The sequence below is a fragment of the Bos javanicus genome, chromosome 4, assembly GCF_032452875.1.
Source record: "Bos javanicus breed banteng chromosome 4, ARS-OSU_banteng_1.0, whole genome shotgun sequence".
Lineage (NCBI taxonomy): Eukaryota > Metazoa > Chordata > Mammalia > Artiodactyla > Bovidae > Bos > Bos javanicus.
The window spans coordinates 47394990-47418662 of NC_083871.1; the positions used below are offsets into that span (position 1 = coordinate 47394990).

A 23673-nucleotide genomic window follows, 5' to 3' on the forward strand; every position below is an offset into this window, starting at 1 on the left:
GTGGAAAGCAGAGATGGCGTTTCTGTTCCGCCAAGAGCAATAGCTATTTATCACAGCAAATGACTGAAATAGTTGTACGTACAATGCTTTACTCAGTGCTGTAAATTACGGCATACAGAAGATTAAACTTAAGCCTAATGCTACCCTTGAGCTTCAACAGCTGAGTCCTATAAATGGATACCAGTTAAAAAGAGAGAATCTTTTTCCTGGTTACTGTTTAAAAGTGTATCTCTATTAAAAGCTTGTCTTAGACATAAATTACCAGGAAGCCTGCCCCTGGCCCCAGGCAGGCTCTTCCTCAGGGCACTGACTCACAGAGTCACACCTAAATGACACAGTGACAAGCCTGAGAGCATGTGCTGTGCTGACCTCCAGAGGGATGGAGTTAAGGCGGACTTTACACGGGCCTGAAAGAACTCTGGGCCAGGGCAGTAGGCAGGGCTCTGCAGGGCCTTAAGATGGTCATTATGATTAAAATGATCCTGAATCCTACCACTTCATAGAAAATGCTTCTGAAATCTGCTGTTCTGTCAAGTATCAAGGAACACAGACCTGGAGCCAAAGCCCCCTTTTACTAACTACATTTCATTCTCCAAGTACTTGCTCCTCAAAGTGTGGTCCGTGTACCAAAAGCATCAGCATCACCTGGGAGCATGTTAGAAACACAAATTCGAATCTGCATGGTAGCAAGAAACCCCCAGTGGGCTCACATGCACATTAAATTTTGGGCATCAAGGGATAAGTAAGCAGGTGTTAACAGGGAGGAACCCCTAGATTTTCACACTGGAAATCATTACATGTGACAAATGGGATTTATGGGAACAGGTACTAACACTGGGCTGTAGGATTCTGAGCTCTCTTTGGTCTAATCCTACTTCAGAACATTTTCAGGAATTTGAGAGATTTTTATGAGCTGGGAATGAACGTATCACTCTGAACTAGACAGATGACCCAAAACACCCCAGGGTATAAAACAGAGTGAATTAGCAAAAATTCATGCTTTATTAATCAGTCAGGATGCCTCTAATCCTTTTGTGAGTCAGGAGGCTGAGAACACATGGCAGTGTTTTGAGCCAGGATTTCAATTCTTTGTTGTAATTACCAGTTGACTGGTACGTAAAAATTTGTGTTGTGTGAGAAGACACAGATCCTAAACAACTGTATGAGAAAAAAGTTATCATTTGGTGTGCATGTTAAATACTTAATGGTAGTCACTAAATAGATTTAAACAGACTAAGAGATAAAATAAAATCTATTGTGACCAAGCTAGCAGAGGGGAAAATGTTGAGTGTTAAGAAAACTTCTCCAATCTAATGGAAGGCAAGAAAGGAGAACAAAAGCAAATAAAATGCAAGGTACACAGAACACAAACTGAAAGACAGAGATAAGTCCAAATATATAAAGTAAGTACTCACAATAAATGTAAATGGATAAAACTCATCTATTAAAAGACAGTATCAGATTGGATTTTTTAAAAAGCCACCTATATACTGCTTACAAGACAGACACCTAAAACAAAATGAAAAGTTGAAAATAAAAGACTGGAAAGAGATAAGGCAAATATGTATTGACCAAAAGAAAATTAGGTAACAATGTTAATCAGATAAAAATAGGACCTAAGGCAAAAGCATTAATAGGGATGAATACTACATCACTAAAAAGACTTGAGTCATAAACTTATACATATCCTTGGACAGCAAGGAGATCAAACCAGTCAATCCTAAAATAAATTAACCCTGAATATTCACTGGAAGGACAGATACTGAAATTGAAGCTCCAATACTTTGGCCACCTGATGCAAAGAGCTGACTCACTGGAAAAGACCCTGATGCTGGGAAAGATTGAGGGCAGGAGAAAGAGGGTGACAGAGAATGAGATGGTTGGATGGCATCACTGACTCGATGGACATGAGTCTGAGCAAGCTCCAGGAGATAGTGAAAAAGAGGAAAGCCTAGCGTGCTGACGTCCATGGGGTTGCAAAGAGTCAGACATGACTTAGAGACTAACAACAACATCCAACAGCACAGCCTCACAATTGTATAGCAAAAGTGTTAGCATTTCAGGAGAGACTGACATACAAGCATCATAAGAGACTTAAAACTCCCTTCCCAGAAGTTACAGACCACGCAGACAAGAATGCAGAGGATATACAAGATCTGAATAACAAAATAAACAATGAATATATGGAACCCTGCACATAAAAGTGAGATTATACAAATTTTCCAATCACGTATGACATTAAAAAAAATGCTAGTGTAATCACAAAGGAGGTATCCTAAGTTATACAGCTTACTTTTTAAAATAAGTTTAACATATGTTAAACTTACCCTTATGCCTTACCCTGCCTTACTCTTATAAGGATAACATAACTTTCCTTGGTTATCACAAATTAAACTAGAAATCAAAAATAAAAATAGTAAGGCCCCCCGACCAAACTTTACATTTGGAAACTAAAACCTCACTCCTCAATTACTACTTGGCATAGGTGTGATTTTTTTCTACATGTGGCCTAGTTGATCTGGGACCAGGTTAATTTATATGAGATTTGTCAGGGGTATCACCAGAAACAGGAAAATCCCCAAGCCATTAGAGCTTCATTATTTTGTACTTTGAACTAAATTCTAAACCAAAGGGAAGGTAAAGTACCTGACTCCAGGAAGAAAAGAAGGGATGTGCCTGGGTTAATTATGACCTAGTCATACGGCCCCAGAAGCTGCTGTTGGCTCGTTCCCCAGACTGTGCCCTGTTCCACCACACTATGCCCACTAGCCCAGTTAGCTGCTACTGGCTGGATGCAAAGACTGTCCTAGAAGGGCTCCAGTCACCTTGGAAAAGGTGCTGTTCCATGGATGTGGCATCTTACAATTAAGAGGGTCCTGGAACTGAATAAATTCCTAGTTAACAGTGGGTATGGGACCTTCTGTCTGCCAGGAACTTCTGCGAAATGATGGGGAAATGCTGCATAGGAGACACACACAAAACAGACAAGTCTGTGTGCCCCTGGGATAGAAAGTGGTCTGAAACCAACCCCAAAACAACCATTTCCTCTGGTCTGTGTGGCCAGTTCAACCCAATGCCAGCACTGACTGAATGATGAAAGAAATATTAGAAAGAAAAACACCAAACAACCTAAAAAGAACAGAATGTGGGATGGGGTGATACTGGTCAAGTCACACTGACCACAGGTCTGCAAGGTCTGTGGGCTGATGGGGGTCGGGGAGTTGGAACAATAAGAAAATAAGAGAGGACCACAGCTCTTCTGCCTGCGTTAGGGGCACCTGTGGTGATCAAAATAGCTCAGTGGTTTCCTGGCTCACAAATATGACCAGTCAGAGTGGGGGCAGCTCTCAGGGGAACTCCCCCTCCTGTCCTGGGCCTCCTCACTGGTCTCCCAGCCCCTCTCAAACATCATCCACACCACCTCACTTTACAGAGGACCTGAGGCAAAGGCTCTCTGTCAGGGCGGAGGCTACCCACACCTAGGGTGAGTGTCACAGTGGTAAGAGTATGACAGGGGAAGCTGAAAAAGTGGCACAAGAATTTTCCAAGCTGCTATCCAGGTCCTGCCTCTTTTAATGCACCAATAACTTGATTCACAAGCACCGAGAGAGAGTGCCACCATCAGACGACGCCTCAGAGCTGACAGGCGGGTCCTTGACTTAGCCGGTTAGTCAGGGCTAGTGTCAAAGCACTCTCACTACTTGGGGAGGCGCAGCAGGGCTCTCGGGGGAGGCAGGCACAATTGAGAGGACGGCATATGGGGTGGGGACAGCCACCTAGCGAGACAAGCAGAAAATCACAGCCACCACACGAGGGAAGCCACATTCACCTTAGAAAGAGGCCTCAGGACTTTGAAGAAATAATTCCTGTGAGAGAAAAGCAAAGCATCTATGACGCTAATAAACAAACAAATAACAGGGTTAGTTAGGAAGCAAACCTTAGACAGAAATCGGTAGTTCCAGTTTTCTAAAATAAAGACTAGAGTTACTTTCTCTGGGGGGAAAAAAAACCAAACACGATTATTCATTCCACGTGAAGTAAGATTCATCACAGTGAACTGTTTACTTAATCTTTCATCATTTACTCCCTTCAATTTACATTTTCTCCTGGACGCATTTATTTCCCATGTGCCTTCCATGCAGCATTCCCCAAAGTACACTTGTTTTCCAGAAGTGCCCGGCCCCGTGAAAGAGCAGTCCTGGGCAGACTCTCCACTACAGTATTTCCTTGATTCCAGGGTGCCATCGATTGTAAGAGGCCACATCAACTTAACAGCACCTTTTCCAGAAGAGAAGAAAACCTGCCATAGTAAATATACACAAGCCACGGGAAGAAGCACTTTGACTTCAGAGACAATAGAGCTTGGAACCTTCTGTAGACACACCCCCAACCCGGCCCCAGCGTCCCCAAGGCAAGCCCATACACTCCTATATGTGACACTTTGGGTGGGACCTCACAGTGACCCCAGGCAAAGCACTCAGAGTCAACTCCTTGAGCGAATACTCCTGATGCTCTTCCAAAAGGAAAACTGAGGGTGGAGTGGCAGTTGGACGGGAACTGGGTTCTAGCATCAGGGAGAGAGGTGAAAATGAAGGATAGTCAAAACCACCTTTGAAAACCCTTCCACTCATAAAGTACAGTAGACACAGTTTCGGGATGGGAGACTTTCCACAGCCAATTTCTCCTGCAGGATCGGAAAAGATGTTTGTTTTTCTGCTTGGGGCACGGATGAAGGAGTGGGCTTGTATCTGGAACCACATTACTAACAAAAACGTTCATTATTGTTATTATTATTGTCATTCAGTACATGTTGGTGAATTCAGATAAATTAAGAGCGATGGGACTCCAAAGCAAAAGGGATGCATTTTTGTTTTTACTGCGAGACCTCTGAGTGCTCTGACGGGCTAACAGGCGCTGAGAACCTCCAGAGAGGAATCTGGCACATAGTCTTTCCCAGGCGTGTGTGTGCACCCAAGCCCCAGCTCTCAGTGAACGGAGGGACTACTCCAGGGAGGAAACACTGATGCTCTGCTCACTGCCCCAGATGGGGGCAATTCCAAAATGACCTTTGGAATCAGCGCTGCCAACATTCTTTACTTGGATTTAAATAAAGCGATGGCTGTTCCCCTAATTTTCCTTGGTTGATACAGCTCTGAGGAATGGAATGGAGCAGCCCATATAACAGCGAGGACAAGCCAGAGATGAGTCAGAAGCCCGGGGTCATGTTACAGTGAAAGCCTTCCAGACCTCAGCTGTGGTCAGGGATCAAAGTAGCAGCCTCTCCAGTGCAAAGTGAGGCAGGACAGTTCCCCTGCATCAGCTGCATCTGAACAGTGACAGTACTTCTCTTTCAAGGAGCAACATCTTCTAAACGAATGTGTTTGCTTACCTGTGGAATTTGGCTCATTCCCAACCTGGAAGTAAGTTTTCCTTCCAGTCTTGCTTTTTCCCTCCTTCCTTCCAAAATGCATTTTTAAAATAGTGTTTTGAGCACCAGCTGTAGATCCAGCATTCATCGTGTTAACTTTGGGAACACAATGGTGAGCACTAGGAAAGGGCTCCTCAAAACTCCTAGCTTGTGCCTCTGTCTGTGCGTGCAATGGGGGCGGATGAGTAAACAGGCATTTGCAGTAGCTGTCATATATGCTAATGCTGGTGAAGTGGGGAGTGCCAAGAGCACTTGAGTTGGGATTAGAGGAGTCCTTCCTTCTTGCTGTCTGTGCACCAAGTCAGGAAAGGTCTCCAGGCTGGGACGCAAGGATGCAGAAGACACAGTCTCAGCCCTCGAGAGCTGAGTACCTAGAGCTCACAGGTGACTGTGGCACAGTGACAGGTGGGATGCAAAGGGCACAGGGATCAGCTGACAATTTAGTTGGGTAGTAGCTGAGCTCAGCAGAAATGTGGAAAAACACTTGGGGTGTCACTAGCTTAAAAAGAGGTTTATCAGTGATATAAAAATAAAATCACCTATACTTGGAAAAAAGAAATCCCAAGATATTGAAATGGCTATTGTCGAGGTCAACAGCATCCTTTGGTGGAAATCTAGTGACCTTTTCTCTTCTCGCTCAACCACTTGGCATTTGATTGGCTCTACAAACACTTTCTGCTCTTGGCTCCCATGTTGTCATCCTCTGTTGCTTTTCCTATAGGTCACTGGCCATTCCCCTTCTAACTAACTCTAAATGTGGACCTTCCCTTTTACAATGTAATCCATCAGCAGATGCTGTCAGTTACATTTCCAAAATAGATTTCACGTTTACCCTTCACTATCCACCTGCACAGCTATGCCTCAGTCCCTTCAAGGTCTCCCAGACTCCAAGCAGCCAGAGTGACCTTCTGAAAACAGAAGTCAGACTATGTCTTTCCCTCCTGCAGGGTCCTCCCATGTCTTCTCACCACACCCAGAATGAAGCCCAAACTCTGGGCTCTGCCCTACAGGGCTCTGCAGTACTGCTCCCACCACCTCTCTGAAGCCCTCAAAACACCTCACCTGATGTGCTCTTCCTATGGCTTGATCTCATCTTCATCTACGTTATTTAAACTATCAGAATGCAGGCTTCAAGAAAGTCACACCCTAGTCTTGTTCACCACTATTTGTCTGCAGCACTAGAACAATGCCTGGCATATAGTAGGTGCTCAATAAATATTTTTCAAATAAATGAATGAATCAAAGCTATGTGACTCTGAAGAAGGTAACCCAAGAGATTCAGCCTTCAAGAAACAGGCTTGAATGAGATATAAGAAGAGGGGTTTTTTCTTTCAAGTAAAAATGAATTCAGTAATGCTAAAATTATGAACATCCTCTTAATCTATCTCTAAATTTGAGCTGAATCATTACATCTGCTATTTGTCTACTTGTAAAACTTACCTGATTCACAGAAACGTGCAAGAAAAGGGAATTCCATTGAATTTAGAGGAAATTATCTACTGTTTTGGTGGTAGGGGTGGGGCTCTTACGGATCTGCTCATTTGTTGGGGATGAACAAGAAACTGCAGGCAGAACTGATGGTGGTACCCGTTCCACCTCTCCCACAAGTTTGCCTCTTTTTACTTTTTGATATTTAAAGGTCTATCCAAATGCCATGACTCTCAACACATGACTGTAATCAGTTTATTCTTCCATTCTGATTTCCCTCAAAATCGTGCCCAAGTTTTTCACCTATGCCAACAAGCAGACAATCAGAAGCGTAAGTTAGAAAAATGAGGGTTAGGGAACTCAGGTGCCCCCAAGCGCCCGCATTTAGGCTCCAGCATCCTACAGGGGACCAAAACAACCTTTCTGTATGGAAGTTCAGTTATGCTATTGCAGGGAGTTTGAGACCCAAAACATTAAATCAGTAAAGTCATCAAGAGTCAGACATAGGCTGGAATCCTAGTTCTGCCACTTACATCAGCGAGATCTTGAGGAAATTTATGAAATCCTCTGAGTCTCCCTGTCCTTGGGTGTGAGACAGGAATAATGGGACTAGAGCACCTTAGCACCTTAGAGTGGCAGCAGGATTAAATTTAAAAAAATATCTTAGCATATATAAGTGCTCAATAATTGTTATTGGTACTTTTTGTCTTCCATTAACAGATAAGAAAAGCTAGGGTTTGGGACCAGGTCAACCTGCTATATTCTAGATACATTTTTAATTCTAATTTGAGCAGCAGCAAGTTCAAAAATATAAACATTTGAAGGGATGCAAAATGTGGTGCTACTTTGTTGTAGGTTTTTTCAGTTGTAATTCTTGATATAAGGTATCACCATTTGTTAGTCCATGATTAGTTTTGCTTTGGGATCTTCTTAGAATCAACTGTAGGAATTTCCTTAGTATCTGTCCTATGGTTACACTTTACCAGGGAGTATGGAAAGATGACATAAGAAGAAACAACCACAGACATTGTTTCTGACTGTAAGGAACCCCAATGATACATCAAGCCAGGAGTTAATTTTAGATCAGGGATACATTCATCAAATTAAGGTTAAAAAAAGAATCTCACTAACAAAATCAAGTTTGCACAGATTCACCTGATCTTGTCAAGTCTTATTAGTTAATACTGCCGGACTTGACAAAGAATATGTTCAATCTGACCAATTTCCTTTAATTATTTTGTCTCTGGTATAAATAATCTAGTTCATAAAAAACAACTCACAATAACAACAGAAATTTAATCTCAACAAACAAATCCCATTTAATTGACCAAAAACTTCAGTCCTGCTCTGTGGCAATCTACACCTTCGGAAAGGAAGTTCTGGCAGGATAATTAGCCAGTGATGATACCCTGGAAGCCCAGGGGCACTGACATTAGGAGGGACTCCCTTTCTCTAGGGCTCAAAAGCACAAATGGTTTGTTTCCTCCTCAACTAGAGGTCACCCGGAGATAGACAAAATAAAGAGAACAATTGCAGGAAACCCTGAAACCTCATTAATGAGGCTTCCATGTGTGGCACTGCCGGGCTCTGCTGCTCTCAGTCCCCACCCAGCAGCAGCATCTGCTTGTGCACGCAAGGGATGGAGGTGCCAGCTTCCAGGAGCCAGTTGCTGCCACTCATTTATTTTGTGGCTCAGCCCCTCTGCTTTAGCTCACAGTTCATTAAATTCTACTGCATCACCATCAACATGCAAAACAGATACTTGAAGGGCATTCAAAAATATAATCAGAAAAAGGGACTAAAAGGTCCTCTCTAAGAAGGGAAAAAACTAATCCTATCTTGTCTTTTGAATGACATCTAGGTTCTTTGGTTCTAATATATATTTAAGTAGCAGTGACATCCAAGGAATATCTGTCTGATGGTTGGGGTGTAGGGTGCCGTATGGTTCTCTGCTTGGACAGTGAGCACCAAAAGTGGCTGAAAAATTCTGAAGGATCTTCGTATACGAATGTTTTATTTCTTTTGCCACTTTTTCCCCATTTTTTTTTATTTTGAGGTGGGAAGGGCTGCAATTTTATGGACTTCAGCAATCTATCTTGTTTTATGCTTTGAATATGACCGTGATGGGGAAATTATCCTGATGACCAGCTCATTGGAGGCTGAACTAGTAAACTTTCCACATGCTACTGTGTGGTTCCAGAGAACTGATCTCAGGGCTTAGTGTGCCCACGCACACACACGTATTTGAATGGGGAGGAAAACCTGGATACAGAAAAGCACAGAATACTACACGACAAATGGAGATGACATAATTCACAGCAGTGGCTTTCAGCTGGGGGTCATTTTTGTCCCCTAGTGGACAGCTTTCACTGTCATGCCTGGGGGTGGGGGTAGCTACTGGCATCTAGTGGATACAAGCTAGGGAAGTTGTTCAATATCCTACAATACAGAGGATGCCCCCATAACAGAATTTTCCAGCCCCAAATGTTAACTGTGCTGCTGTTGAGAAACTATTCTTTATGGTAGTTTATTATGTAAATATATTAGGAGAAAAGGACAGAAAAAATGATACTCCTTTCATTTAGGCAAATCATACAATTTCATAAATGTCCAACCCAATTACAAAACCACAGCTAGAATCTACTTATTATTTTTCCCTTTACTTACAATATTTCAAACTGATTAAACATATATAACTTCTAAATGTAATAAAAATATTTTTTCATTGTAGGTACCTTGAACCTTCTAGTTTTGAGCTTATATACAGGCTTACGCACACAAATGGGACCCCATACACACACACACACACACACACACACACACACAACATACACAGAGGGCTCTTCAGAAGAAATGGCACTTTCTCCGCACTGAGGCTGGGATCCACAATACCGACAGAGAAAGTCACCAAGGTCAGCCTCACACTGCATAGTAATCATAAATGAATATCCTTTGGACAAGACTTCATTACAAATCTCTGTAGCTTATCACTTGGTTAATGAAAGCATAACTTTTTTTTTAAAAGCAAACTTTGTTCCACCACTGTGCTAAAAGTACTTTCCACATGTGAGCTCCTTTAATCATCAAAACGATCTTAGGAGAAAAACTACAATCCCATTTTAAGAATAGGAGACTGAAGCACAGAGAGGCAAAGCAACCTGCCCAAGGTCACACAGCTAACAAGTGGTAGAGCTGGAACTTGAACCTAAGAAGACTCACCCCAGAGAGGCAATTCCCAACCACGCAGCTCCCACATCGTGTCAGTGCATCAAGTCATAACTTGGGCTGGACAGCTATGAAGGGTAAGGATGTTGGCTGAGTGAGATCAGTTCACCTAAGGAGAGGCTTTTTCTGTTTCCCTCTTTTCTATCTTAATGCCTAAATAACATCATCAACTCACCTAAGAGACTTCAGAAACAAACCAATCCCTCAAAATCGTAATCTCCTGGGCAGAGGTCTAAAAAGCATCTAAAGGGCTGCTATATAGAGGAAACAGACCTAAGGGGCCCACACAGGTGGAGTGGCACAGCCCCTGGCACAGCCCCAGTGGCCTGGAGACCCCCCCGCCCCAGGCCAGGCAGAGGTTCTCCTGAGCAAGGGGCACATGCCTGCTTTTTACATCTGGACACAAGCTTGGGGCACAAAGTCAGGAGTAACAGGAAAGCAGCCAGTCTTGGGAGTCGGCGGGGAGGTGGCCAAGGCTGGCTCGACCTGGGCAGGGACCCCAGAGATACTGGGAGCTTCATGGTGTTTCCAAAGGAGGACACTGGAGCCCAATGTGAATGTAAACCATATTTGTAAAGGTGGATCCTCAGGACTCCTGGCAATGTAATCATCTTTAGGCCAACAAGTCTTGCCTCCAAGAGTGTGGGAAGCCGAAGATGAATCACAGGCCAGAGTCCGCAGGCTGACCTCCATGCGTGTATCCCCCGAGACAGGGTGAGAAACGAAGGCAGGAAACACTTGACTGAATTGGTTTTCCCATTTTTCATAAGAAACATTCAACATAATAAAAAATAGCCACACTTTATTGACAATAATAGCTACCCTTTCTTTATTTCCTTACTATGTGCCAGGAAACTACTTTATCTCTGTTCCTCATAGTAACTCTGCAAGGCAGGAACTATCCCTTCATTTCAGAGGAAAATGAGGCCCAGAAAGGTCATGTAATTAGCCTGAGGTCTCACAGCTAGGAACCCAGGTCTGTTTGACTCCAAAATTTACGATTTTTTCCATAATCGCTTTCACTGTTTCACATTATCATCAACCTCCAAAGTCCTCAGAACCAACTGCCTAAATACACATACACACACACACACACACACACATTCTTCCATTTAACTTAACGAGGCCACTGAAATCTTGAAGGCTGCTATGCACCCGTCCCTCTGATTATGCTGTGATCCTTAAAATCAGGCACCAAATCCCAGGCACTGAGAATGAGCAAGTTTCCAAGAGAACACATAGCCCAGTCCCCTGTCACTTAAAAAGGTGAAGAGTCTGGGGTCTTAGGGCTGGGTAAGGCCGAACTGGGACCTGGCCCCCGAGCTGTGTCCCTTCCACTGCCCACCTCAACTCTGCTTCCCAGGGCCAGGGCCAGTGATGATGAATTCATTTCTGGGTGCTGGGAATACAGAGCTGAAAAGGTATTATTAATACATCCCTGGTCCCGAAAGGATCCTCGAAGCTGGTGGATACAGCTGAGACAGCCCACGGGTAACTGAAGTGCAAGGCAGGAGCTGGGGAGGCGTTCTGTGAATATGAAGAGGGACAAGCTGTGTCCAGCTGGAGGCCACGTGGAGATGCCATGGGGAGAAGAGAAATGAACCCATGCTCTGGGTATACCGCAGGAAAGCGCCTCTCACCAGTCCTTTCATACCAAACCCCCCTGTGGCAGGCAGGGCACTCATTTTATAGACCAGGTGGAGGCCACCAGCCTGAGATCATGTAGTTAATAGGGGAGTCATGTGAAATGCTCTGTCTGCCTCCAAAGCCCATACTCTCTCCATTATAACAAACTTCAAATGCTGCTTTGAGGAACCCTGGTGGCTTAGTAGGCCAGGAGAGTGGCACTTGAGCCCACACCCCAATTTCAACCTCCGTGGCTCTGCTGGGCATCTGTATTCATACTGGGGTTCTATAGACGAGATTCCATTTGAGAGAAAACTCTGCAGCTAACATGATCGAATCTGAAGCCAGGTATTATGATGTGCTCCCTGGCAGGCAAGGGTTTTGGGCTAGGAGTTTGGGCCTTGGAGTTTGCGCTAGGACAAGAGGGGACTAGGAGCCACACTCGGAGGTTCAGGCCCTGGAGTTTGGGCTAGGACAAGAGGGGCCTGGGAGCCACACCGGGAGGAAGTGAGGGACAATGGCTATGCAAGCCAGGGAATCACGCACTTCCCTCACTCAGGAGCTATGCTGCCTGCATTCAAAATCAGGCTCTACACCTGCTCAGTTTTGAGACCCTGGGCAAAGCAATCCTAAGCCTTTGCTTCCTCAAGTTCAAACTGGAAGTCATATTGGTACCTACTTAGTGGGGGCGTTGAGAGGATTACATGTTCAAAGATAAGGAAAGCATCTAGTACAGTCCCTCGTACCTCATGCAAAGCCATTCTCATTAACTTGTTGATTACAGCAAGGCTAGTCATAGGAGGTAAAAGAGCAAGAAAACAAATACTGTGATACTACAGGAGGAATTCTTAGGGCAGCTAAGAAATCCTCCTCGCCCCTTAAGTGTTGCCCTGGTTCTGAGCTCTGCCTTGCGTTCTCCTGCCCTTGATAGATGCGGGTGGGAACCTGTGGGACATGTACCTGGCAGACGAGGGAGGCTTAAAGGCCTCTGTTTGCTGAGCTGTGGTCGTGTCCTACCACTGCTTGTCTGCTGCTTCAGCAAGAAGCTCAGGAAGACCGGGTTTCAGGTGATGAGATCTGTAACCCCAAACCCCCAAACTAATTTACTGCCATTGCTCAGAGCATATGGCTACAAAACCCTCGGCTGTGCCCCTAAGCTAGACTTGCTCTTGAACCAAAAGGCTCAGGATAGAGGGAGGCGTGTGTCAAGGGAGCCAAGCCCTAGCCCTAGAGATTTCCTTCACTGGCTATATGGGGTCTTGCCTTGGGAGGAATTCTGCAGGGCACAGTGGGGGTCCCGGGTCCCATTTAGGTTCTTTCCATCAGAAACCCTGCCAGTGAATTAAGTTCCCAGAGAAGGTTTTGATGACTTATGGGACTTTTCCTTGTCTCGTTCACTGCTGTACCCCAGCACCCAGAACAGCAGCACATCCTAGGAATGAATGAATGATGATCCCTTCCTGCATCTTCATGAGACAAACAGGAGCAGGGACCACAGAGCTTCCATGGTTGCTCCCTGACCTGCCAGCTGTGTGGGATCTTCTTGCCACTGCTCTGCTACTGACTCCCCTACTTGTCACCTCAGCTGGTAGCATCAGCACCCCGCCTCTGACAATCTGCCTGGGAGAGGTTTGGCCTTTTCTCTCCTCCCAGTGGAAGGGAGGGTCATTTGCTACAGGGCATCTAGCAAGAAGGTCAGTGAGTGCCCAGCACACGACTGGCCCCTTTCATACTCTATCTGCCAGAAATGAAAACGTTAGAGCGGGAAGCGCCCACAGAAGTCATCACTCGTGGAAGAGACGAGGAAACCAAACCCTGAGACATTTAGCAAGTAGCCCCAGGTCACAGAGGCGGCTGCCACGAGGGGCAGAAGACCTGGCCTCTCAACGGAGCTCTTTGTACAGCATTTGCTAGGAGCCTCTGTGCCCATGCAGGTCAAAAAGTCTCAGAAGCCTGGATTCTTCTTTCTACATATTATAAACACAAAACACAGCTACAGTACACACACAGACGCAGTTTATATAAAGAAACACACCGCTATGTAAATGTCATATACATATATACATATATGTAACTGATATTATGATATATACAACTATTCAATAGTCCCAAGTACCTTTACTGGTGAGATTAGACAAGCTCATCTCCTTTTATTTTATATCTATTTATTACAGAATGGTGATAACTGAAGGGCTAGGGGAAAAGAAGAAACTCTGAGTGTGAGAAAGGAGAAATATGTAATTTGCCAAAGTGTATTTGATATGATAATTGCTTTGACTTTTTTTAGGTACAATGTTTAATGCACTTTGAAATTTTACACTAAAGAAGGGCATTCGGATTTTATGTTCAACAAAAGAGAGGAGACTTTAAACCGAAAGATTGGGAACTACTGTTCTGGAACTCAGAGCACATTGCAGCTTTGGAAATTGGCTGGTCCAACAACATCCTGTTTGAAGAGAGGGAAACCTGCACTCAGGTTAAGTCACTTCCTATCCTCAGGTTAGTAGCTCTTTTTCTGCTCTGAGGGGAGCAGCTGTGTGGACGTTAGTTGTGTGTGCCCAAGACACCGGCAGTGAAGGAGGCCAGCATTTGCTGTCGAACTACTGAAAGGTTTCACACCAAGGATGTAAAAGATAGAGGGAAAGCAAGTTCCCAAACATGACTGTTTTTTTCCTTTTTTTTTTTTAAACAAGCAGGATTCTTGGAAGAGGAGAAGCTGAACTTGTGGCTTGGTTTACATTTCCTGGGGGTTGGCACCCCAGTGGCCCCCACGGTGGGCTGCCCTGGCCCTCCTGTCTCTCGGAAGAACCGAACATCTGGCTGCAGGAGTGGCTCCTTGAGCCACTGCTGTCCCTCCCCTTTGTCCCCTGCAAAGACCACCACCCATCTACCTAAACAACGGGATGTTTTCTGTCTGGTGCCCCCACAGCACCGAACATTTTGGCAAGAGGACTACCCCTGACTACCCCTAAGGCAGTCGGCCTGGAAGCCGAGGCAGAACCCAGGGGGATTCACCCAGGGCCTTGGGCTCAGAGAGACCCAGGGCCAGACCACAGGGCAGGGCTCCTCTCGAATGTTGGACATCGGCCAGTGCAGGAGTCCACTTACCGCAGTGGGACTGGAAGACCTGCGGCTTGACGACCTGGTTACAGGCGCTGCACACCACGAGGTAGAAGTCGTCGTGTGCTGGGTAGTGGCCAAACAAGTGCATATCTGTGGGGGGAAAGGAAAACAGGTTGTTTTGAAAAAGCAACCAAGTCTTAGAAGGTGGATGGTTTCTTCTTGGAATGTCCTCCAGGGCAGGTTTTCAAACAAGACTGGCAGAAAGGCAATCATCTTTAGAAAAGGGAACACAGCTTGTCCAAATGCAGCTCCTCACTCTCAGAGAAGCCCATGCCTCCAAGAATCCCTCCTCATTTCCCTTGCCAATGGATGGCTACCACTGATGGCTTAGTCTGCGGCATTTGGGCTACCCAGAATCTCATGCCACAGAGAGTCACTCTGTCCTGAAAGAGGGCCCCAGGGTTCACTGGGACCCAGTGAGGCTCCAGTTATTTTAGGATGAGGGGAAGTTCACCCAAACCCATTTCAGCATAAGCAGAGGCCTCTCTGGTGATGGCAGGGTGAGAAGGGCTGGAGAGAGAAAAAGGAGTCATCCTGGTTTCGGCAGCTGCCTGGGTCCCCCCATCACCTGCAGAAGACGCCAGGGTAAAAGGAAGCGTCCAGACAAGTGGCCTGCTGGCTGCCATCATTACCCATTCTTTACTTGGCAAATATGTGCTGCTGCTGCTAAGTCGCTTCAGTCGTGTCCGACTCTGTGCGACCCCATAGACGGCAGCCCACCAGGGATTCTCCAGGCAAGAACACTGGAGTGGGTTGCCATTTCCTTCTCCAATGCATGGAAGTGAAAAGTGAAAGTGAAGTCGCTCAGTCGTGTCCGACTCTTTGAGACCCCATGGACTGCAGCCTACCAGGCTCCTCTGCCCATGAGATTTTCCAGGCAAGAGTACTGGAGTGGGTTGCCATTGCCTTCTCCAGCAAATATTTATCGAGTGCCGAAGTGTGCTGGGCACCAACCGTGCTGGGTGCCAGGGCTGACTGGTGAACAAGAACAAGGGCCCTACTCTGCTGGAGCAGAAAAGAGAAGCATTGACCAGATTCACACAGGTCATCATGTGGGTGTAACTGTGGTACCCACTGAGGAGGGGAGGAACAGGGTCCCATGAAAGCATGTGGCAGGCTGACCTAACCTTGACTAAAGCATTGGACAGGCTTTCCCGAGGAGGGATTAGAGAAAGAAAAGGTCAGGGGAGAGAGGGGGAACTTTCAGGTCCACCATGGAAGGAGATTGTTTGTGTAGGAGGAAGCTCTTGGCTGAAACAGAAGAACAAGAGGGGAGCCCGGAAGGTGTAAGCTTTGTGGATCAACATGGAGAATACCCATGGACAGAGGAGCCTGGCGGACTACAGTCCATAGGATTGCAAAGAGTCACATATGACTGAGCGACTAACACACACACACGCACATAGATTTTGAACCTGACTTTAGGAACAATGGGAAGCTATTGAAGGTTTTTAAGCAAAGTGGTGACAGAATCAAATACATACTGTTGGAAGATTGGTTAGGTGGCCTATGAGACACAACAGCATACATACGTCCACACAAAAACCTGTTCATGCATGGTCACTGTAGCATTACTCATAAAAGCTAAGGGTGGAAGCAACCCAGTTCAGTTGCTCAGTCGTGTCCAACTCTTCGCGATCCCACGGACCACAGCACGCCAGGCCTCCCTGTCCATCACCAACTCCTGGAGTCTACTCAAACTCATCTCCATTGAGTTGGTGATGCCATCCAACCATCTCATCTCATCCCATCTCATCTCATCTCATCTCTGTCATCTCCTTCTCCTCCTGCCTTCAATCTTTCCCAGCATCAGGGTCTTTTCAAATGAGTCAGCTCTTCGCATGAGGTGGCCAAAGTATTGGAGTTTTGGCTTCAACATCAGTCCTTCCGATGAACACTCAGGACTGATCTCCTTTAGGATGGACTGGTTGGATCTCTTTGCAGTCCATGGGACTCTCAAGAATCTTCTCCAACACCACAGGTCAAAAGCGTCAATTCTTCGGGGCTTGGCTTTCTTTATAGTCCAACTCTCACATCCATACATGACTAATGGAAAAGCCATAGCCTTGACTAGACGGACCTTTGTTGGTAAAGTAATGTCTCTGCTTCTTAATATGCTGCCTAGGTTGGTCATAACTTTCTTTCCAAGGAGTAAGCGTCTTTTAATTTCATGGCTGCAGTCACCATCTGCAGTGATTTTGGAGCCCCCAAAACTAAAGTCTGACACTGTTTCCACTGTTTCCCATCTATCTGCCATGAAGTGATGGGACCAGATGCCATGATCTTAGTTTTCTGAATGTTGAGTTTTAAGCCAACTTTTTCACTCTCCTCTTTCACTTTCATCAAGAGGCTCTTTAGTTCCTCTTCATTTTCTGCCATAGGGTGACATCATCTGCATATCTGAGGGTATTGATATTTCTCCTGGCAATCCTGATTTGAGATTGTGCTTCATCCAGCCCAGAGTTTCTCACGATGTACTCTGCATATAAGTTAAATAAGCAGAGTGACAATACAGCCTTAACACACTGCTTTTCCTATTTGGAACCAGTCTGTTGTTCCATGTCCAGTTCTAACTGTTGCTTCCTGATCTGCATACAGATTTCTCAAAAGGCAGGTCAGGTGGTCTGGTATTCCCATCTCTTTCAGAATTTTCCACAGTTTGTTGTGATCCACACAGTCAAAGGCTTTGGCATAGTCAATAAAGCAGAAATAGATGTTTTTCTGGAACTCTCTTGCTTTATCAATGATCCAGCAGATGTTGGCAATTTGATCTCTGGTTCCTCTGCCTTTTCTAAAAACAGCTTGAACATCTGGAAGTTCACGGTTCACGTATTGCTGAAGCCTGGCTTGGAGAATTTTGAGCATTACTTTACTAGCGTGTGAGAAGAATGCAATTGTGAGGTAGTTTGAGCATTCTTTGGCATTGCCTTTCTTTGGGATTGGAATAAAAACTGATCTTTTCCAGTCCTGTGGCTGCTGCTGAGTTTTCCAAATTTGCTGGCATATTGCGTGCAGCACTTTCACAGCATCATCTTTCAGGATTTGAAATAGCTCAACTGGAATTCTATCACCTCCACTAGCTTTGTTCATAGTGATGCTTCCTAAGGCCCACCTGACTTCATGTTCCAGGATGTCTGGCTCTAGGTGAGTGATCACACCATCGTGATCATCTGGGTCATGAAGATCTTTTTTGTACAGTTCTTCTGTGTATTCTTGCCGCCTCTTCTTAATATCTTCTGCTTCTGTTAGGTGCATACAATTTCTGTCCTTTATCGAGCCCATCTTTGCATGAAATATTTCCTTGGTATCTCTAATTTTCTTGAAGAGATCTCTAGTCTTTCCCATTCTATTGTTTTCCTCTATTTCTTTACACTGATCACTGAGGAAGGTTTTCTTATCTCTCCTTGCTATTCTTTGGAACTCTGCATTCAAATGGGTATATCTTTCCTTTTCTCCTTTGCTTTTCACTTCTCTTCTTTTCATAGGTATTTGTAAGGCCTCCTCAGACAGCCATTTTGCCTTTTTGCATTTCTTTTTCTTGGGGATGGTCTTGATCCCTGTCTCCTGTACAAGGTCATGAACCTCCGTCCATAGTTCATCAGGCATTCTATCAGATCTAGTCCCTTGAATCTATTTCTCACTTCCACTGTATCATTGTAAGGGATTTGATTTAGGTCATACCTGAATGGTCTAGTGGCTTTCCCTACTTTCTTCAATTTAAGTTTGAATTTGGCAATAAGGAGTTCATGATCACAGCCATAGTCAGCTCCAAGTCTTGTTTTTTGCTGACTGTATAGAGCTACTCTATCTTTGGCTGCAAAGAACATAGTGAATCTGATTTCAGTATTGACTACCTGGTGATGTCCACGTGTAGAATCTTCTCTTGTGTTGTTGGAAGAGGGTGTTTGCTATGACCAGTGCATTCTCTTGGCAAAACTCTATTAGCCTTTGCCCTGCTTCCTTCTGTACTCCAGGGCCAAATTTGCCTGTTACTGCAGGTATTTCTTGACTTCCTACTGTTGCAGTCCAGTCCCCTATAATGAAAACGACAGCTTTTTTGGGTGATAGTTGTAAAAGGTCTTGCAGGTCTTCATAGAACCGTTCAGCTTCTTCAGCATTACTGGTCAGAACACAGACTTGGATTACTGTGATATTGAATGGTTTGCCTTGGAAACGAACAGAGACCATTCTGTCATTTTTGAGATTGCATCCAAGTACTGCATTTTGGACTCTTTTGTTGACTATGATGGCTACTCCATTTCTCCTAAGGGATTCTTGCCCACAGTAGTAGATATAATGGTCATCTGAGTCAAATTCACTCATTCCTGTCCATTTTAGTTTGCTGATTCCTAAAATGTCAAAGCAACCCCGATACCCATCAACTGTTGAATGCATAGATGAAATGTGATATATTCATACAATGGGATATTATTTGGCCATAAAAAGACATGAGTGCTAATGCCTGCTATAATATGCGTGCTGCTGCTGCTAAGTCACTTCAGTCGTGTCCAACTCTGTGTGACCCCATAGACAGCAGCCCACCAGGCTTTGCCATCCCTGGGATTCTCCAGGCAAGAACACTGGAGTGGGTTGCCATTTCCTTCTCCAATGCATGAAAGTGAAAAGTGAAAGGGAAGTCACTCAGTCAAGTCCGACCCTCAGCAACCCCATGGACTGCAGCCCTCCAGGCTCCTCCATCCATGGGATTTTCCAGGCAGGAGTACTGGAGTGGGGTGCCATTGCCTTCTTCATATTCAATTACATCAGTCCTGTCCCACTCTCTGCGACTCTGGACTGAGCCTGCCAGGCTGCTCTGTCCACGGGATTCTCCAGGCAAGAATACTGGAGTGGGTTGCCATGCCCTCCTCAAGGGGATCTTCCCAACCAGAGATCAAATTCACATCTCCTGTGTCTTTTGCATTGGCAGGCTGATTCTTTACCCACTGAACCACCTGGGAAACCCCACTACAAATATGGATGAACCTTAAAAACATACGCTAAGTGAAAGGAGCCAGTCACAAAAGGCCACATATTATATGATCCTCTTTATATGAACCGTCCAAAAGAGGCAAGGCCACAGACAGAGAGAGGAGATTAGTGCTTGCCTTGGCCTGGGAGTCCTGGAGGGAACTGGAGAACTGCTAAAGGTTTACAGGTTTCTTTTGCAGATGATACAAACACTGCCAGATTGATAGTGGTGATGGTTGCACAAAGCTGTGAATATATTACAAACCACTGAATTATATGCTTTAAATGGGTAAATTGTATGATACACGAAGCACATCTCAGTAAAGATGGGGTGGGAGGTAGGGAGATCAGTTTTGAGGAAACCAGCGGTCAGAGCCTCCTCGTGGGCCGCTGGGTGGAGATAGAGCCCTGAAGGGCACTCTGCCTGCCTCTCCTTACCTGACTGGCTCCAGGACCACTGAGAGCAGGGTGGACAGGTAGAAATAAAAGACACAGCCTTCATGAAAGTGCTTTGCCTCACACATCTGAGTTTCCTCTCCCCCCACCCCCCACGCCCTCATTTTCTAGACGCAACCTGTGTTTTTATCGAAAACCATCAGACACACCATGGTTCTACTAGCTGCAGGGGGAGGCCACAGAGAAGCTGAGTTCCTCCTGATGTCACGACGGCTCATTTATAACCCAACACATGCTTCCAGTGCAGCCCGGATACTTGGAAGGAAATGGAATTGACACATTGGTCACATGGCCAAGAGCCAAGGCCCCTGCTCCAGGGGAGGCTGGATGGGAAGGGTGAGATGGGCCCTCACTGGGGCGAGGACCCCATGCTCCCGTGGCGGGATGCAGGCCAGGCTGGGGCACAGGCGCACTGAATCTCTGCAGCATTTGTGGCTCCAGGCGCGGCTGGTCATTTCCCCTCTAGGACTCACCTCTGTTTCCACTCTGACTAAGACGTTACCGGAGGGGAGCGTTATTAGTCAGTGCCTGGTAGGCGGGGGCCTGTGACAAGGGAGGCTGAGAGAGAACCCAGCTGTGACAGAGGCCCAGGCGGGGCCCACACAGCATCCGGTACCCTAGCTTCAGAGCCTCCCAGCACATGGAGGACACTCCCAGTCCCACACTGCTGACACCACTCTTGCTTTACTTTCAACTTACAGAATATTTTTATATTATATATTCTTTTTTAAAAAATAACAAAAGTGATACGTGTGTTTTGAAGATACATTTGAAAAATACAGAAAAGCCAGAAGAAATTAAAAAAAAAACCACTGGCAGCCTTTATTAACACTTTGCATCTCATTTAGATTTAGTCACATTTTCTATCCAGGAACATGTGAAACCAGGAGCTGGCAAGGGCTAAAACATTTATTTATTCAACAGCATTTCCTGGGCTGCCTTACAGTCTTTCTGCAATAGATCAGGCTATAAGGGAATGAAAGAAATGCATTAATTTAAAAAACAAAAAAAGCATTCGCACACTTGCCTGAGCACCTACTCTGTGCCAGAAACTGAGTGCAGTAAGGGAGGCTGAGAGATAGGGGTTGGGGAACATGGCTCTTGACCTTTGTCATGGGCCCCGATGACCTGTCCAAGGTCCGTCAGGCCTCTGGCTGCTGTCCCGCTTCAGCATTCCTTCAGGAAGCTGTGGAGCCCCCGCTCCCCTGCCACTCTCCCACACCTGTGGGTCGAGAGTTGAAGGTAAATTAAATGTCAGGCTGGGCAAAGCCTGGCCACGCTGAGGGTGTCCTACTCTGGGCCCTTCGCGTCACTGGGGCTGTTCTTGGTTCCCTGCAGGGCAGTTTCAATTGTGTCTGCTTAGAGTATGTCTCCCGTGGAAACTGAGAGGACCTGCTGGCCTGTTTGTATATTCCTTAGTGATCGGACCTCAGAATCTCAACAGGCTTCCTGGGTTCTGAGAGTCTGCCAGATGGGAGCTTCTCAGAAGACCACCACTTCCAGAGGCCAGGCCATTTTGATCAGTGTATCGTCTGCTTGGGGATGAGGGAGGAAGGCCAGGGAGCACTGGAAATCACTATGCCTGGCATCATGTTGGATATACTATTAATTAATAACTTTCCCTCTCAATTTACCACCCAAACAGAACTTTTAGTACACAGTTAAAAATGGTGGTGTGTTGATGTGGGCTTGTACCAGCTTTTGAGAGCCAACTGTGCAAGTCTCCCAACGTGTTCCGTGAGATCAAGGAGGTAGCTTGAAATCAGACCTCATGGAGTATTTACACCATGGAAAGGGGCACTACAGATCAGGTTTTTTCTTTTCTTCAGCAAGCCACATTGTTAAACATTTACCAGCATACCACTGAACAAAGATGGGGAAAAAAGGCAAAAGTGAAACCACGTGTAATGACACCCCCTCGGGATAACCACTGTTAGCATGTTAAGATACATCCTTCTAGACTTTGCTATCTGATAACATTATCTTAGGTAATCCTCATAATTAACCCACAAAGTTGCCATCATTCCACTTTCCAGGCAAGGAAACAAAGCTAAGAGATCCCATGAGTGATCTGTAAAGCAGGATGAGACCCCTGCTCTAGACTCCATACTCCCATCTTAGCCAAAGGTCTTTCATAAGAGCAAGATCCCATTTTAAAAATGAAGGAAACAGTTTGATGAATGGAAGCCTTGCATAGAGGACCAAGGCTCTGAGGAACCTTTGGCATTTGCATAGGCCTGGGGTCAGAAGGAGGGATTTTGAGCACAGTGCCCTTTGCTGTGTAACCTCAGGGAAGGTGCCCAACCTTTCTGAGCAACTGTTTCCTCATCCATAAAATGGGGCTTGCATTTCTTGCCTCACGGAGTTGCTGTGAAGGCTTATAAAATTTTCCTGGCCTTTTATTTTCTTCCTCCAGGGATTTAGGAAAGCGTGTAGAGAAGCTTTACTCAAGGTCTTCTCCCCTATCTTTCAAAACTAATTCCTTCTCCCTCCAGTGGGAGAATCTTTGCTCCAGGCAGCACATTCTTTGACCCTTCTTCAGGACCATTCACAGCTGACCTCCTGGGGAAACTGCAAGGTTCCTCTGACCTGTAGAATTCCCTCTATGTGCACGGCACCATCACACACAAGTGTGGACAGATGAGGGTTGCAAGCCACTGGCAGGGCTCTCTCTAGGCAGTGGTCAGGCCCCAAGAAAACATGCACAAAGATGATGGGACTTTGCCCATCACAGTGTTCAGTTATTCCCCCATGTTCAATTATTTCCCTACCACAAATCCATGCCTGTCTGTTTTGTTCCATTTTGTCCCTACAAACGAATTAACTGTTGATCAGATACATCAGATAGCACCACCATGGCACTGTCACAGAAGTGATCTTAATTATCCTCCTGTCTGATCATTGGCAGGGTGAGAGCAAGATCCATAGCTTCATTTTGCAGATGGGGAAACAGGTATACTCTTGATTCTAGGTAAGTATTTTTTGGTTTTTCACCCCAACCCATTATACACATACGTGCTGTGCTAAGTTACTTTAGTCATGTCTGACTCTTTGCAACCCCATGGACTGTAGCCTGCCAGGCTTCTCTGTCCATGGGACTTTCCAGGCAAGAATACTGGAGTGGGTTGACATTTCCTCCTTCAGGGGATCTTCTTGACCCAGGGATCGAACCAGCGACTCTTAGTTCTCCTGCATTGGCAGGTGGGTTCTTTACCACCAGCGCCACCTGGGAGACCGCCCATACACATATACATACCTGTTTTATCTATCCATCCACCCATCATCTATCAAACACATATATCACACTCTCATATGTCCTGGTCTACTCATTTCTTTTTATTTTATTCTATTCTATTTCATTAAAAAAACATGCTGAACTCTTGAAATTAATTTCATAATCCTTCAATGGGTCACAACTC

The 23673-nt window shown here is 45.5% G+C and overlaps 1 protein-coding gene across 10 annotated transcripts in view; it reads right to left on the reverse strand.

Moving 5' to 3' along the window:
- ATXN7L1 (ataxin 7 like 1) overlaps window positions 1-23673 on the reverse strand; it is a 264507-nt gene that overhangs the window by 152636 nt on the left and 88198 nt on the right. For all 10 annotated transcript variants that reach the window (XM_061413937.1, XM_061413936.1, XM_061413935.1 and 7 more), the window contains one exon: window positions 14816-14920. In XM_061413937.1, the coding sequence (XP_061269921.1) occupies window positions 14816-14920 (105 nt within the window). The remainder of the gene's footprint in view (window positions 1-14815; window positions 14921-23673) is intronic.